Source organism: Dysidea avara, chromosome 8 (genome assembly GCF_963678975.1).
Source record: "Dysidea avara chromosome 8, odDysAvar1.4, whole genome shotgun sequence".
Taxonomy (NCBI): Eukaryota; Metazoa; Porifera; class Demospongiae; order Dictyoceratida; family Dysideidae; genus Dysidea; species Dysidea avara.
Genome location: NC_089279.1, coordinates 36,065,663 through 36,078,616, shown reverse-complemented (window position 1 = coordinate 36,078,616; position 12,954 = coordinate 36,065,663). Strand labels below are relative to the sequence as shown.

General features: G+C 37.7%; 2 protein-coding genes across 2 annotated transcripts; both read left to right on the top strand.

Annotated features, from left to right (window-relative positions):
• Positions 1 to 1,052: 1,052 nt before the first annotated feature.
• On the top strand, positions 1,053 to 8,923 carry LOC136264983 (U3 small nucleolar ribonucleoprotein protein MPP10-like). The gene is made up of 8 exons (XM_066059747.1): positions 1,053 to 1,218; positions 2,596 to 2,693; positions 4,192 to 4,401; positions 4,692 to 4,829; positions 4,876 to 4,980; positions 5,045 to 5,394; positions 8,233 to 8,373; positions 8,465 to 8,923. Exons 1-6 carry the CDS (start codon positions 1,053 to 1,055, stop codon positions 5,297 to 5,299), a joined length of 972 nt encoding a protein of 323 aa, XP_065915819.1. The 3' UTR covers positions 5,300 to 5,394; positions 8,233 to 8,373; positions 8,465 to 8,923.
• Positions 8,924 to 11,144: 2,221 nt separating this feature from the next.
• LOC136263325 (uncharacterized) lies at positions 11,145 to 12,216 on the top strand. The gene is made up of 5 exons (XM_066057841.1): positions 11,145 to 11,344; positions 11,396 to 11,473; positions 11,523 to 11,596; positions 11,657 to 11,894; positions 11,953 to 12,216. Exons 1-5 carry the CDS (start codon positions 11,272 to 11,274, stop codon positions 12,150 to 12,152), a joined length of 663 nt encoding a protein of 220 aa, XP_065913913.1. The 5' UTR covers positions 11,145 to 11,271; the 3' UTR covers positions 12,153 to 12,216.
• The last annotated feature ends 738 nt before the right edge of the window (positions 12,217 to 12,954 follow it).

Genomic DNA, 12,954 nt, shown 5'->3' with positions numbered 1-12,954 from the left:
TCAATTCCTTTAGCTTGCAAGATAAAACAAACGCCTAAAATTTCGAGCGGTCAAATGCCCCACTAGTGGGGCAGAGTTTCAGATCAAATCAGGTCAAAATCTCCCACTAATCCCCTAGTAAGCCCGGAAGGGGGATAGTGGGGCTTAACATTGATAGGTGCATAACACAACTGCGAATCCAGCCATTATACACTGATAGCTAATTAGCTATGGTAGCTAAACTGTCTAGCTAGCTAGCTAGCTACCAATGCTGCAATGCAGGGTGTGAAAGTTCTAAACCAGCGAGTATATCGAGATATTGGCAATAGCACCTGTTGACAAGGGTTTTGGGAGAGTGTATTAGTACCACTCCCCATAATCCAGTCCACGTTTCCGTACTTCCCAAGAGCGCGTTAATTAGACAATGCTGTCACGTGTTATGCACACGTGGTAGCATGGATGGATTATTGCAAAAATTCGAAGTTAATTTGTCGCGTCCCGAGCGATACCTTATGAGCTTAAAAACCAATTGTTTGGCGCTAAGTCAGGAATTATTCAGTTATGGCAATCCAGGACGCGCCCTTCACACTAATGCACTTGTCAATTTCATGCCCCACCCCCCGGAATACAGGGGATTTGACAAATCGTGGTGTCAAATTCCCCACTACTGGGGCAAAATCGGCTGTCAAATCTCCACTATGTCCCCACTCCAATAGTAGGGGATTTGACAACACCTCAAGGATGACTAAGCGCATATTTCATGCATGCGACTAGTAATAAACCTGCCCTGTAGCTAGTAAAATTATAGCAAGTGCGATTCTATTGTTTAGAAGTGCAACTACCCAAAATCGGTCAGTGAATTGGACAACTGTCAATTGCTCCAGGGGTGGGGACAAGAAGCAATGTCAAATCCCCACCTGGGGTGTGGGGACGCCCGGGGGTGGAGGGGTAGGGCATGAAATTGACAAGTGCATAAAGGATTGGATTTAGATCAGATATGGGAACAATTTCAATTAGTAAACAAGCCAACAGTGAAATATGCTGCTAACAAGAGCAGTAAAGAAATTGCTAAAATGACACCAAGTTGTTCAGCTGTACTACCACAAGCAGTAAATGATCAGAGCAAAATGGAGCAACGATCAGAAAGTGGTCACTGTAGTGGTGACGATTACTCTAGAAAATTACCACCAACAAGTGATGATAGATTTTTCAATGTATCCCAGTTTTTACAAGAGGAAGGTCACAAATATGAGAATCGCCAGAGCCAGCAGCTATTTCTGTCAGTTGATGAGGTTGATTATTTTAGGGAACAAATATATATATATGAATTTAAAAATTGTTAATTTAGAAATGGAAGTAGGGATCAAGCGATAAAAACTACTGAAACAAGTGATTTGAATGATGGCAACTATTACAACATAGCTTTGTGGGGAAATCCTTACATTGGCATCTCACCACGTAACCATATATGTTCAATGCCAAAGTAGGGATTTCCCCACAAAGCTATGTTGTAATAGTTGCCATCATTCAAATCACTTGTTTCAGTAGTTTTTATCGCTTGATCCCTACTTCCATTTCTAAATTAACAATTTTTAAATTCACTAGTTTGCTAACTTTTTTTGGTATAGGTATATAGCTATTATTGATCTTTGGCACTGACTGCTCTATTAGAGTATCTCGATCTTGCTGCTTGCTTTATGCAAGCTGCTCAATTACTAAATTGAAAGGCACGCAGGGTTTCTATCTCCTGTTTTCTACAATTAGTTACAGCTGGACCATTAATAATGGGCGTGGTCCACTGATCGTTAAGTACGAGCGCGCGCTCTGATTGATAAGGGCGTGGCAGTGTGTTCTTACTTCACTAGGCTGTTTGATCGCTTTGCAAGTGTTGCTATACAGGCATCTACTTGCCCTTGCAGTACGGAATCCGTTATAAGTTTTGTGGCGTCCGAATACGGCTGCTCTAAGGAAAGTGTCGATACGAATTATTAACGCCTCCGTGACTGGAAAAGAAGAAGACGATCCGTAATTGAAGATAAAAGGAAAGGCAAAGCGCAGAAGGCAGACACTCGTCGGAACCCGAAAAGGCACATCCCAGCAGCGAGTTAAATATTGTGGCATAGAATGGTGATCCTTCGCTGCTTCGTTTGGCCTGTAGCCTTGCGAATGTGGTCAGGCAGGCAGGCTGGCAGGCAGATGAAAATTTCTGTTTTAGCGATTTTTTAGAAATAAAATTCCAGCACTTTTCTAGTCGTTTCCTGATATATAACGCTAGAAATAAAGTTAGAAACTTGAAGACTCTTTAGTAAAAGGTTTATTTGCTGTGTGAGATATTTCTAGGATGATTTTTGAGGGATCGAAATTTGAGGCGCGCGCCAAATCTACCCCGATCCCTACTTAAACAGTACTATCGTACTGTTTGATAAGATGATATAATATATAAAATATAAAATCAAATAATATAATATATAAAATCTGATAATATAATATATAAAATCATCATATATTATTTTATCAGATGATAAAATAATATATGATGATTTTTTTCCTTCTATAATGATGACTTTGGCAACTGTGATTATGTTGTTGATCATGACCTTGATGATCTTGACCTAGACAATAATGATGACCTTGATGATTATGATTTTGATGATGAGAATTCAGCTACTATTTACACTAGACCTCAATCTACACATGTAAAACAACAACAAAAGGTATGTTCTCACTACAAGAATTAACCCATTGCATTGTAATACTGAAAGTCCATAATCATATAGTATGGTAGTACTGTATATTAGGCATCATGGAGATTTGCACACTTGCAGAAAAAATATTGACCAGAAACCAAACTTTCATGGCACCTCAGTTGGCAGTATTGGTGAAGTATAATCAAGCCCAAAAGTATCTTCAGTGCTGCCCAAAATGTTTCCAATAAGGTGCTACAAAATATAAATTTTTAGTAGAATTTTGTGTTGACTTACTAATTCCTTCAGACAAGTGTAACTCAATAATGGTAAAGGTTATGGGCTTGACTTTTCCCTGCTAGATGTTACCTCACCTTGATAGGGGCATTGCATATTGCAGTACGTGCAATGCACAAATCATGGACTTACTTCTTTGTGTCCCATTTCTTTTGCTGACAACACCTGCAAAGTGTTGATTTGTGGTGGTGCACTATGGCTTCTCTGTTGCTGTGCTATCTAGCTATCATGTTTATCATCAGTGTTTTCCATAGTGACTGGATTGATGGCAGAGACGTTTCCTGTACTGTCTTCATTTGAAAAGCTGTGTAGTCAATTCACCCTCAGAACATCCTTAATGTAAGCTGAATTTCACGTCAATCCAGTATTGCATCGATAATAGATTTTACCATTCCAATAACCAATATCGGATATTTTTTAGCTGATCCAATATTTACTGCATACCTATCTTACAGTGAATTTTACTTGCAAAAAAGGACAATGCATAAGGTGATTTTGGTATGTGGGATAGGCGGCAGACCCCCAACTATTTTACTGGGGGTGACATCCCCAATTCAAAGCTGTATTGTGCAATAGTCATCACGTGAACTTCCAGAAACTTGTCAATGATGATCGAGATATTCTAATAAAGCAGCCACCCCAATAGAACAGTCACCCTAATACAACAGTCAAGCATGTATTAAATTTGAATATCAGCTAAAACCACTGAAATGCCCCCCAAATTCAATCTCCTGACACCTAATTTCCTTGGGGGATACCTGTAGACCCCTTAGAATTCAAAGCATGCTTGGTGTGTTTCACACGCCTACCACTACCACCATAGATTTTGGGCACCCCCAACTATAGCACCCTTCCGCCTCCTATGTGTGGGGTGATAAATTAAAGATGGTTATGATGCAAAAATTATGTGCTTTCGAGGAGAGATCATCACACCATACATGCTGTAAATATACCCATGGTGTGGCACTCCAGCTTTCTTGGCTCGTGTGTTCACTGCCAATGTTTTTGCACTAGAACAAGCATTTTAAAAACATTTTTCATGTCTGAATTGTATTTAGTAAATGTATGCAGCTTACTCTTGTAATGAAACTAGGTGAAGACAAATGACAATAGTAGATAAGAGATCATAATATCAAAGGGCCATCCACTGGTAACAGTTGTAACTAATGTCCTATTACAAAGGGTCCAATCTTAACTAAATGCTTGGATACTTGTTGTACTGTATTTGTAGTTGAAGAAACTGATCAAAAATTTAGAAGGGGAGAGTGTAACTGACAAACCATGGCAACTCACTGGAGAGATCACCTCCCAACACAGACCGGCCAACAGCTTGTTGGAAGAAGTGTTTACATTTGATCACATGACCAGGATCACACCCACCATCACTGAAGAGACCACCAGGAACCTGGAGGAGATTATCAAGCAACGAATCCTTGATGAGGTAATTCATCCATGATGGGGTGATCTTTCATAAGGCATGGTAATCTGGTAATTCTTAGCGTGGCAATCCGTAAAGAGGTACATGTTTGTAATTTTGCAGTTGCTTGGCTGTCCGTGCAAGTTTGATCCTTGATACTTAACAGTTACCAGGATTGTCTCTATGCTATAATAGCTAGGTAACCTGAGTAAAAATGAGTGATCCTTGATAGCAAAACTAAAAATCCTAAAATTTTGTTAATCCACGAACCTTAAAAAAGAGGACACTGCAATTGTTATAAGTTCTTATTATAGGCTTGGGATGACATTGAAAGAAAAATGAAACCAGTTGAAAAACCTCTTGAGTATACTCATGCTCAACCACTGGATCAGACGAAGAGTTCACTGAGTCTAGCGGAAACTTATGGACAAGAGTTTCTGAAGCAATCACAGGTAGTTATAAGGCCATGTGCTAACTGTGTATGTGTAATGTGTACAGGCTGAGGATAAGGAAGATACAAGACATTTGGAAATTAAAGAGTTGATGTTCAGACTGTTCCACAAGTTAGATACATTATCAAATTTACACTTCACTCCTAAGCCAGTAAGACACTCCTAACAGTAACTCAAACTGTGTTCAGACCAATTATTAACTATTGTTCCTATAGGCCAAGCCAGACATTAAGGTGGTGATGGTAAATGTACCATCATTAGCTATTGAAGAAGTGACACCATCATTTCAAAGTGACACTAAGTTGTCAACTCCTCAAGTAAAAAACAGATCACACTATGTTGGACAAACTGAGAAAACAAAGACCGACAAACTTAGAGAGAGACGAAAGAAAAAGAAACGGACAAAGATTTTCATCAAATCAAAAGCTGACGCACAGAAGTTTGTAAATAAATTTACGAGCAGCTGCTAGTAACACTGACATTTCTGAAAAAACAAACTTTGAGAGCTTAATGTCTTTCTTTGCACGTGTACAAGAAGTTGCTACCATCTATCAAGTCGAAAAAGGTAATGAACCAAATCCCAAACAAACAAAATCTTCATCATTGTTTAAACTGTAAACTGAATCAGTTGTGTGTTTTATTTACTGATTTTGTTTGTAAAATAATTCCCTCATATTTATTTTTCAGTTAGCATAAGACCACGATGATGATAAAACAATAACTTTTATTTTAAAATCTTGGGGAAAGGTTGCAGTATAGATTGGCATTGTTATTTTTAGCATTTTTCATGTTTTCAGCATAATTTTAAAAATGTTTTCAAGCCTTCAAATTGCAAAAATCCTGCAGCTTCTGGGGGTTGCATCCCAGGCCCTACTGAAATTCTACTTTATATTTGCAACCATATAACAATAGTCCCTACTTGGTCCCCTCCCCCATGTAGGTCAGGTTTTGAATTGCCACTGTCCCTCAATAGTAGTATATAGTGATGGGTAGCACTGAGAATTTGTATGGTATTAATTGAGGATAATGTTTGTGTCTTGACATTATGCAATCATACACTGTATAGCCTAAATATTTCAAGGGGCAAATTATTTTGAGGTTGAGCAATGTTGCTAAAAATAAAATTTTCACGAATTTGCAAACTCCCATAATGTATCAGACTATATGGAGGTCTAAATAAAATGTTTGCTGGTAATCCCCAAAACTGCAAAATTAGTAAAAAAATTTCCCCTTGAAATATTTAGGCTATACAGTACATCTAATGGACATCAAAATTATTGAAGCAAGGAAGTGTGTAAAAATTATAATATTAACATTTGACCAAGTATTGCCAAGGTAGAAATTAATCTTGCACTAATAAAATGGAATGGCTCGGTTATGATAACATACTTAGTGCAGTTAATATAAACATCTTAGGCCTTTATAAGGCCTTCTGGTATACAGGCTCTGCCTTTACCAGGTACTTTAATCATAATAAAACAATGTCCATTTGGTTTCACTTGGGGTACTTAGAGATAATAAGTCACTATCTAGGGTTCCTATGGATACAAATACATGAAAATAGTAAGAAGAAAATATCCTGACCACCTGGCAGACTCTTGTAAGCGTTCGAGCGTTAATCGGATGGCTGCAGGTGCAAGGCTGCCCAGGTCCAGTCATGGATTTTGTCTTATTTCTCCTACTTTTCAAACATACTTAGTGAAGTTAATATAAACATCTTAGGCCTTCTGGTATACAGGCTCTGCCTTTACCAGGTACTTTAATCATAATGATGTTTATACCAATGGAATCCCTGTAATCAGAACTTGAATTGAGGGTATATGGGGGTATACGAAGTGTACCTTGTTATTTTTTTTTCTGAAATAGTATACCTTGTTAGCCACTTACCAACTCACGAAACAAATTTCTGCAATTAATTAACCCTTATAGTTTCCTGCACCATGGAAAAGTAGACCTATATTTTTTTAATATATAAAATATGTAAAAGAATAGAATTTCTTGGAATACACAACACTAGAGAGTAGCTAGAAATAGTAACAGGATGTCTGCCTTATATTTGCTTTTGGGTATGAAATGGAGAACTGCATTGTGATGATTGTTCTGACTATTTCTTTTGTGGAACAAAAACATACTATGATGTACTATTTCTGCCTGTAATTAAGTACTTGGTGTAAATGTACGACAAGTTTTGAAGCTTTAGGATAGTGAGAAGTATATTAAAACGTTTTTGTGAAGTTAAAAACCAATTAACCATGTTCCTTACCAGCAATAGAAAAATTAATAGTATAATCATAAACCATTGGAGGATTAGGTTTATAGAGTTTGGGTATCAATGTGATACGTGACCAGGTTTGTGTAAAGGTACCTTTTTACACACAAAATTTGACCCATTTTTTAAACTTTGAAACTTCATACCTTTTTATTATGACATACCGTATTTGACTGGTTAATAACCATGACTACTATAACTTTCAGCAAGCAAAACCCTCTGGTTACTATGCAAAGGTGGCTACTATCCGAGGGCGGCTACTGTGGGTTTGTGTGGCAGCAGTGCTAGCCCACTGCATATATATGGATTCACAAGTGACTGACCTTGTTTAATCATTTGTCAATACTGTCATTCATTCTAACTTCTCTCAAAAATGCTATTTCCTGGCTTAAAACAACTCCTTTGCCTGGTTTCTGCTTCAAATGTGTCTTAACAACCTGTAACAACACTTGCAACAGTATGTTCAGGTACAAGCCATGGCTCTTATCTGAGAGTGACTCTTATTACAATAATTCTAGGTTGTACAGCGGCTACTATCCGGGGGCAGCTATTATTCAAGCTGCGGCTATTAACCGGTAAAATACGGTAATTGCTTGAAAGTTTCCATAAGCATAGCTAGAGTGTCTGGCTGAATTTTGATACTAAGAGCAAGTTAATTAGTATAAGGAGTCAAATGTTACATCATTTTGTTTGCTGGTATATAAAATGTGTGCACAAATCCAGCCACATACATTGAAACCATATACTGGTAAATGTAATAACAATAACTCTGGAGGTGTTCTTTAAATGTTAGGAAATTTTCGTCTGCAAAACTAGAAGAAACTGAGGGTTAATATCACAGATGAAAAAGTGAGAGCTATGTATCTCAAACTATCCTAACAGCGTATGTAATAATACAGGATGTGGTCCTAGATTGATTTACTCTAGAACAGTCATACATTCATTCTAATAGAACAATCAAGTAAAGTTGGCTGCACAGCATAGTATCGTGTGGTGTAATCAAAATGACAAAGCTATATTACATCAAATTTCAAGGGGTGAATATTTTCGCTGTGAGAAATGTTCCATTTTTTAAAAAACGTAATTGTTTTATGTGATTCAATTGACAACAACATCTATATTATACTGTTTTAGTTCAACCAGCTTATCAGTTAGTGTGTGCCGCACAAGCTGTGGTGGAAATGAAGGGAACATATCAAGTTGTAGATTAACACTTTGTTGCAGTTTAGAAATCTGATCGGTGTAGACATTCTAAAGATATTGGTGTTGAATGTTGTAAGTACAGAATGTTGTAAGTACAGAATGTTGTAAGTACAGTCACTGTTAATATTACATTGTGGGTATGTATATATATATTGTTGTGTAGATGAGAGGAATTTAATATCACTGATCCTTGGAGGGATAACTGTCTTCATGTTCTTTGTTGTATTTGGTTGCGTTTACAGCTGTATTTGTTATAAAAACAAAGAACAATGTCTTCATCACACTAAACCAGCTCCAGCTCCTATTGTTAGGCTGCAGACACTCACACCAACTATTAACTCTAGTACTGTGTATGATGCTACAACTAACAACTATACTTCTGCCGGAACTTCTAAAGATGCTAATAATAATAATAATACTGCTACAAGTACTACTGGTTATGATGAACCACCTCCACCATATGATTTGAGTCTTGCATATCCTGCTGCTACTGCTTATCCACTTGCTCCCTTCCCCATTGAGTATGAGCTACCACCCTCACATGAGGCTCCTTACCCTCCTAAGTATGAGCCAACACCCTCACATGAGGTCACAACCTACCAGTAGGACAGGTGCACTGATGACCAACAATCCATACAGCTGCATATATTATATGTATTGCACTTGTGTATATTATAAATCTTTTGCTAAATATTTTCTGCTTTCTATTGTATGAATTGAAACTGTGACTGGTGAAATATTGGAGTAATAATAACACAGTCCCGTTATGGGAAAGCATACAAATTCCTGGGTCTAATGCATGCAGAATCTTCTCAGTATAGTAGTTTGACTTTACTAAGATTAAATTATATTATGGTACCCCTTCTTAACTTGTGTACATTTATAGAGCCATGCACAATATATGTGTTCAATGCAATGACAGATCCACAGTACTAGTGCACATGGAACATTTGCTCCCCTGTCATCAAATCAAAAAAGTTTATATAAGATTCATCACAGGTAATGTTGGATGAAGTCAATACTTCAAAATGATTCATGTATATTATTATGTAATATGCACCGAATGGTATTTTTGGTATTGTGATGATCGAAATATCACAACATTGCAAATACTATTAAAGATTGATTGCAGGATGCTGTTGGTAGAAACATGACAAGTGAATCATTCCAAAGCATTTTATTTATGGATTAATTTATAACTATTCTCTAGTTTACATACCTCCTTGCTTCAGTTTTGATGCCTACTTAGATGTAGCTACGTACCCTCAATTAATTCAATTATATCAGGGTTTGATTGATGGGGACTGTGATGATGATGACCAGTTACATATAGAGGCCCTACATGTTGTTTGAACTCATATCTTGGCTCACAGGGGAATAATACCCCTTGTCGTAATGTTTTGTATAATAATAACTGAAGCTAAAAAACTTCAAGCTATACTTGTACATAGTATTTTTACTGGAGCTGTGATGTTTCAGAATCAGCTCCCTGGGATACTATCAGCAACTGCCTATGCAGTTACAAATCAATTAATCAAGCTACCATCCTTGCAACATCCAAGATCTCAGAGCTCTCTCTCACTCATCTGGTGTTGAACAGCCTATTTGCCTTCATCTTGAAATTCTTTTTTACACTATGTGTATACAACGACCAATTTGACACACCTTCTGGGCATAATTATAAGAAACTGTCACCATCGTGCTCTATACATGCAGGTAATGTGTACCACCATGATTTTTAGTTTGACCATTCTAAGTATTCAGTTTATAGCACTACCCATGCTGCAGCCTTCTCACATTTCTTTCTCTTCTGAGGCCTGCTGGAACTGGTGAGTTAGCCAAGGATCTCAAAGAAATTTAAGATGCTTTAGAGGAGGTAATACAAGGAAACTTAAGGAGTGACATTATCCCACTTGTAGCTAGTTTTGCCTGTTTTTTTGTTTTTTTTGGCATTTGATCAGAAAAGTGAAAGAAAAAATACAGGCTGGCTAATGAGACTAGCTAGCTATAGGCTTTGGTGCTTGCCCATGTTTTATTTACTGCACAAGTGTTGATAGGTCTGGTCCTACAGCTTTGTTATATTTGCTCTTCAAACCATCGACTGTTGACTGTACCACAACCAGAAGCTAGTATAGGGAACGGTGGAGTACCTGCCAAACAAAAAAAAAATTATTACAACTGTCCGGCTTATGGATAAAACAATGCCCACATGATTTTATAGTAATGGGCTTTATCATGTGAATCGAAGTCACTGATTTTTCCTAGTCCCTGTTGTACTTGTAAGTAATAGTAGCTAGGATAATTTTTGCTATAGGCCACTCCAATAAAATTCATTGTTTCCCATTTCCCGCCTGCAGATTGCAGATTCTCTTCCCACATGGTCATTCATTATTGCTGTCAACTGAACATTTTATTCATTATTTATCCTGTGATTGCATAGCAATAACTAGTTTAGCATTCAGAAAGCCCATTTAGCTAGCTGCGTGTTCACTGTTCAGGTTCTTAGTTTATACTGTATTCTTACCTGTATGTATATAAATTTCGAAAATTAGTGGAAAAATCTATAATGAACTTAATGAAACGCCCACCTGCATGTGTTTTTGAGGTCAATGAAATTTTCTTGGAGTGACCTTAAATTGTGACATTGCATGGCAATTTGTATCTTTTGCTTTTTTGTACTTCTTAGCATGTGCTGATGTACTATTTACTTACAAGAATGCGGTAAACTTTTAGTAACAACAAGAGTTCATAATATAAAAAGAGAGCCTCTCTTTTTATATAATTCTGTGCGGTTCACGCGCGCCTCAATATGACGTGGTGGCTTTATAAAGCACATGACGTAATGTGACACGTTGGCAGACGAAGCGTGGAAAAGTGGAAAGAATCACGCTATGGCTGGGTATTTATACGTCCCCCTTGTGTCTCGCACAATTCAAAACTTTACTGCTATTGTGATCAGTAAACAGCAGGATGGGTGGATTAATGTCGAAGAAACTACGCACCTTGTTTTATGGGAGCAAAGAAGTGCGCATACTTATGTGTGGTGAGCTAGTGTAGTATGGTAACAATGGGCACTCATAGCACACCTGTTTAGGATTAGATGCAGCTGGAAAGACGACAGTATTGTACACGCTTAAGCTCGGTGAAGTGGTGACTACAATCCCAACCATTGGTGAGACCTTGGCACGTGATCACAAATGTTATTGTTGTTACTGCTGCAGGATTTAACGTTGAGACTGTGCAGTACAAAGGGATCAGCATTACCACATGGGATGTCGGTGGACGGAATAACTTAGTAAGAGTGAAGTCACCTACCTAGGCTATACATGTTGTTAGTGCTGTGTTGTCATTTCAGAGACCACTATGGAGACACTATTACCAGAACACTGATGTCCTCATATTTGTAGTTGATAGTAATGACAGAGAGAGGATCAGTGAGTCTCGTGATGAATTGAAACGATTCCTCAGTGAAGATCAGCTCAAAGACTGTATAATTCTAGTAATGGCTAACAAACAAGACCTGCCCAATGCTATGTCAGTAGAAGAGGTGACTGAGAAGATGGAACTGAATAGCCTGAGGGATAGGACATGGTGTAAGTGTGTCATATTGTCTTATTATAATATTGTTAACTTGTTTGTTGTACCCTATAGTCATTCAGGGTACTTGTGCTACAAGTAAGGATGGTCTATATGAAGGACTAGAGTGGATCCAAGCTCAAATTGCTAACAAGAATTTGGCAAAGACTGTCACAGCTCCTGTAAAGGAGTCTGTTGCTCCTTTAGGGAACAAACTGTACACAACATTTTCATCACTTAAGAATTACTTGTGGTCCACATCTCCTGTACAATAATTTATCAATCAATTCTCTTTTTGTATTGAAGTGAATACAGTTGTCCATCAATTGTCCAAACTTTCTGTTGTGGCGGTGACTGTTCTTTGTCTAAAGTGTGTGTTCTATTAGAGTAATTGAACTGGGCTCTGTATAAATATATTATATGGGCTTCTATATATATATTATCCAATTTTTTTTTGATTATTTGAGGGCCCAACAAGTTCTGATAATAGAAGGATCTCTGTATATCTACTGAGCTAATGGGTCTACCTGGTGCACAGACTTGATTAGCTAATTATATAATTAACATGTTGAGGTGCAGCTGAAACTAGAACATGTGTTACGTCTGTTTCAGCGGTACTACCATGGCAAAGCTAGGAGACACTATATCTAGCTTGAGGGCAAGGAAGGCAAGTGGGCTATTGTCACTGTATAGTTCTCTGAATTTGATGGACCTCAGGTAGCTAACTTCAGTTCTATGATAAACCTTAGCCTTACGAAGTTCTTTTTTAGAGTTGGAAGGCCTGGGTCAGCATTCCAAATTCTGATGGAAGATATTTCCTGGCCAATGGGTGACTATTGTCATGTAAGTGACACAGTATATGTTTGACACATACTATAAATAAAAACTCAATGCTTAGCTATAAAGATGCTAATCTGAGGCGCTATGAGTAATTGGCGGGTAAAACTTTGGCGAATTTGTAGCAGAACGCCAAATTCGCCAAAGTTTTCCCCCACTAAAGTTTCCCTCTATATGGTATCTGACAGTGGCATGGCTGTAGGGTATGTAGTAAAACTAGTGGGTAAATAACTGAAACAC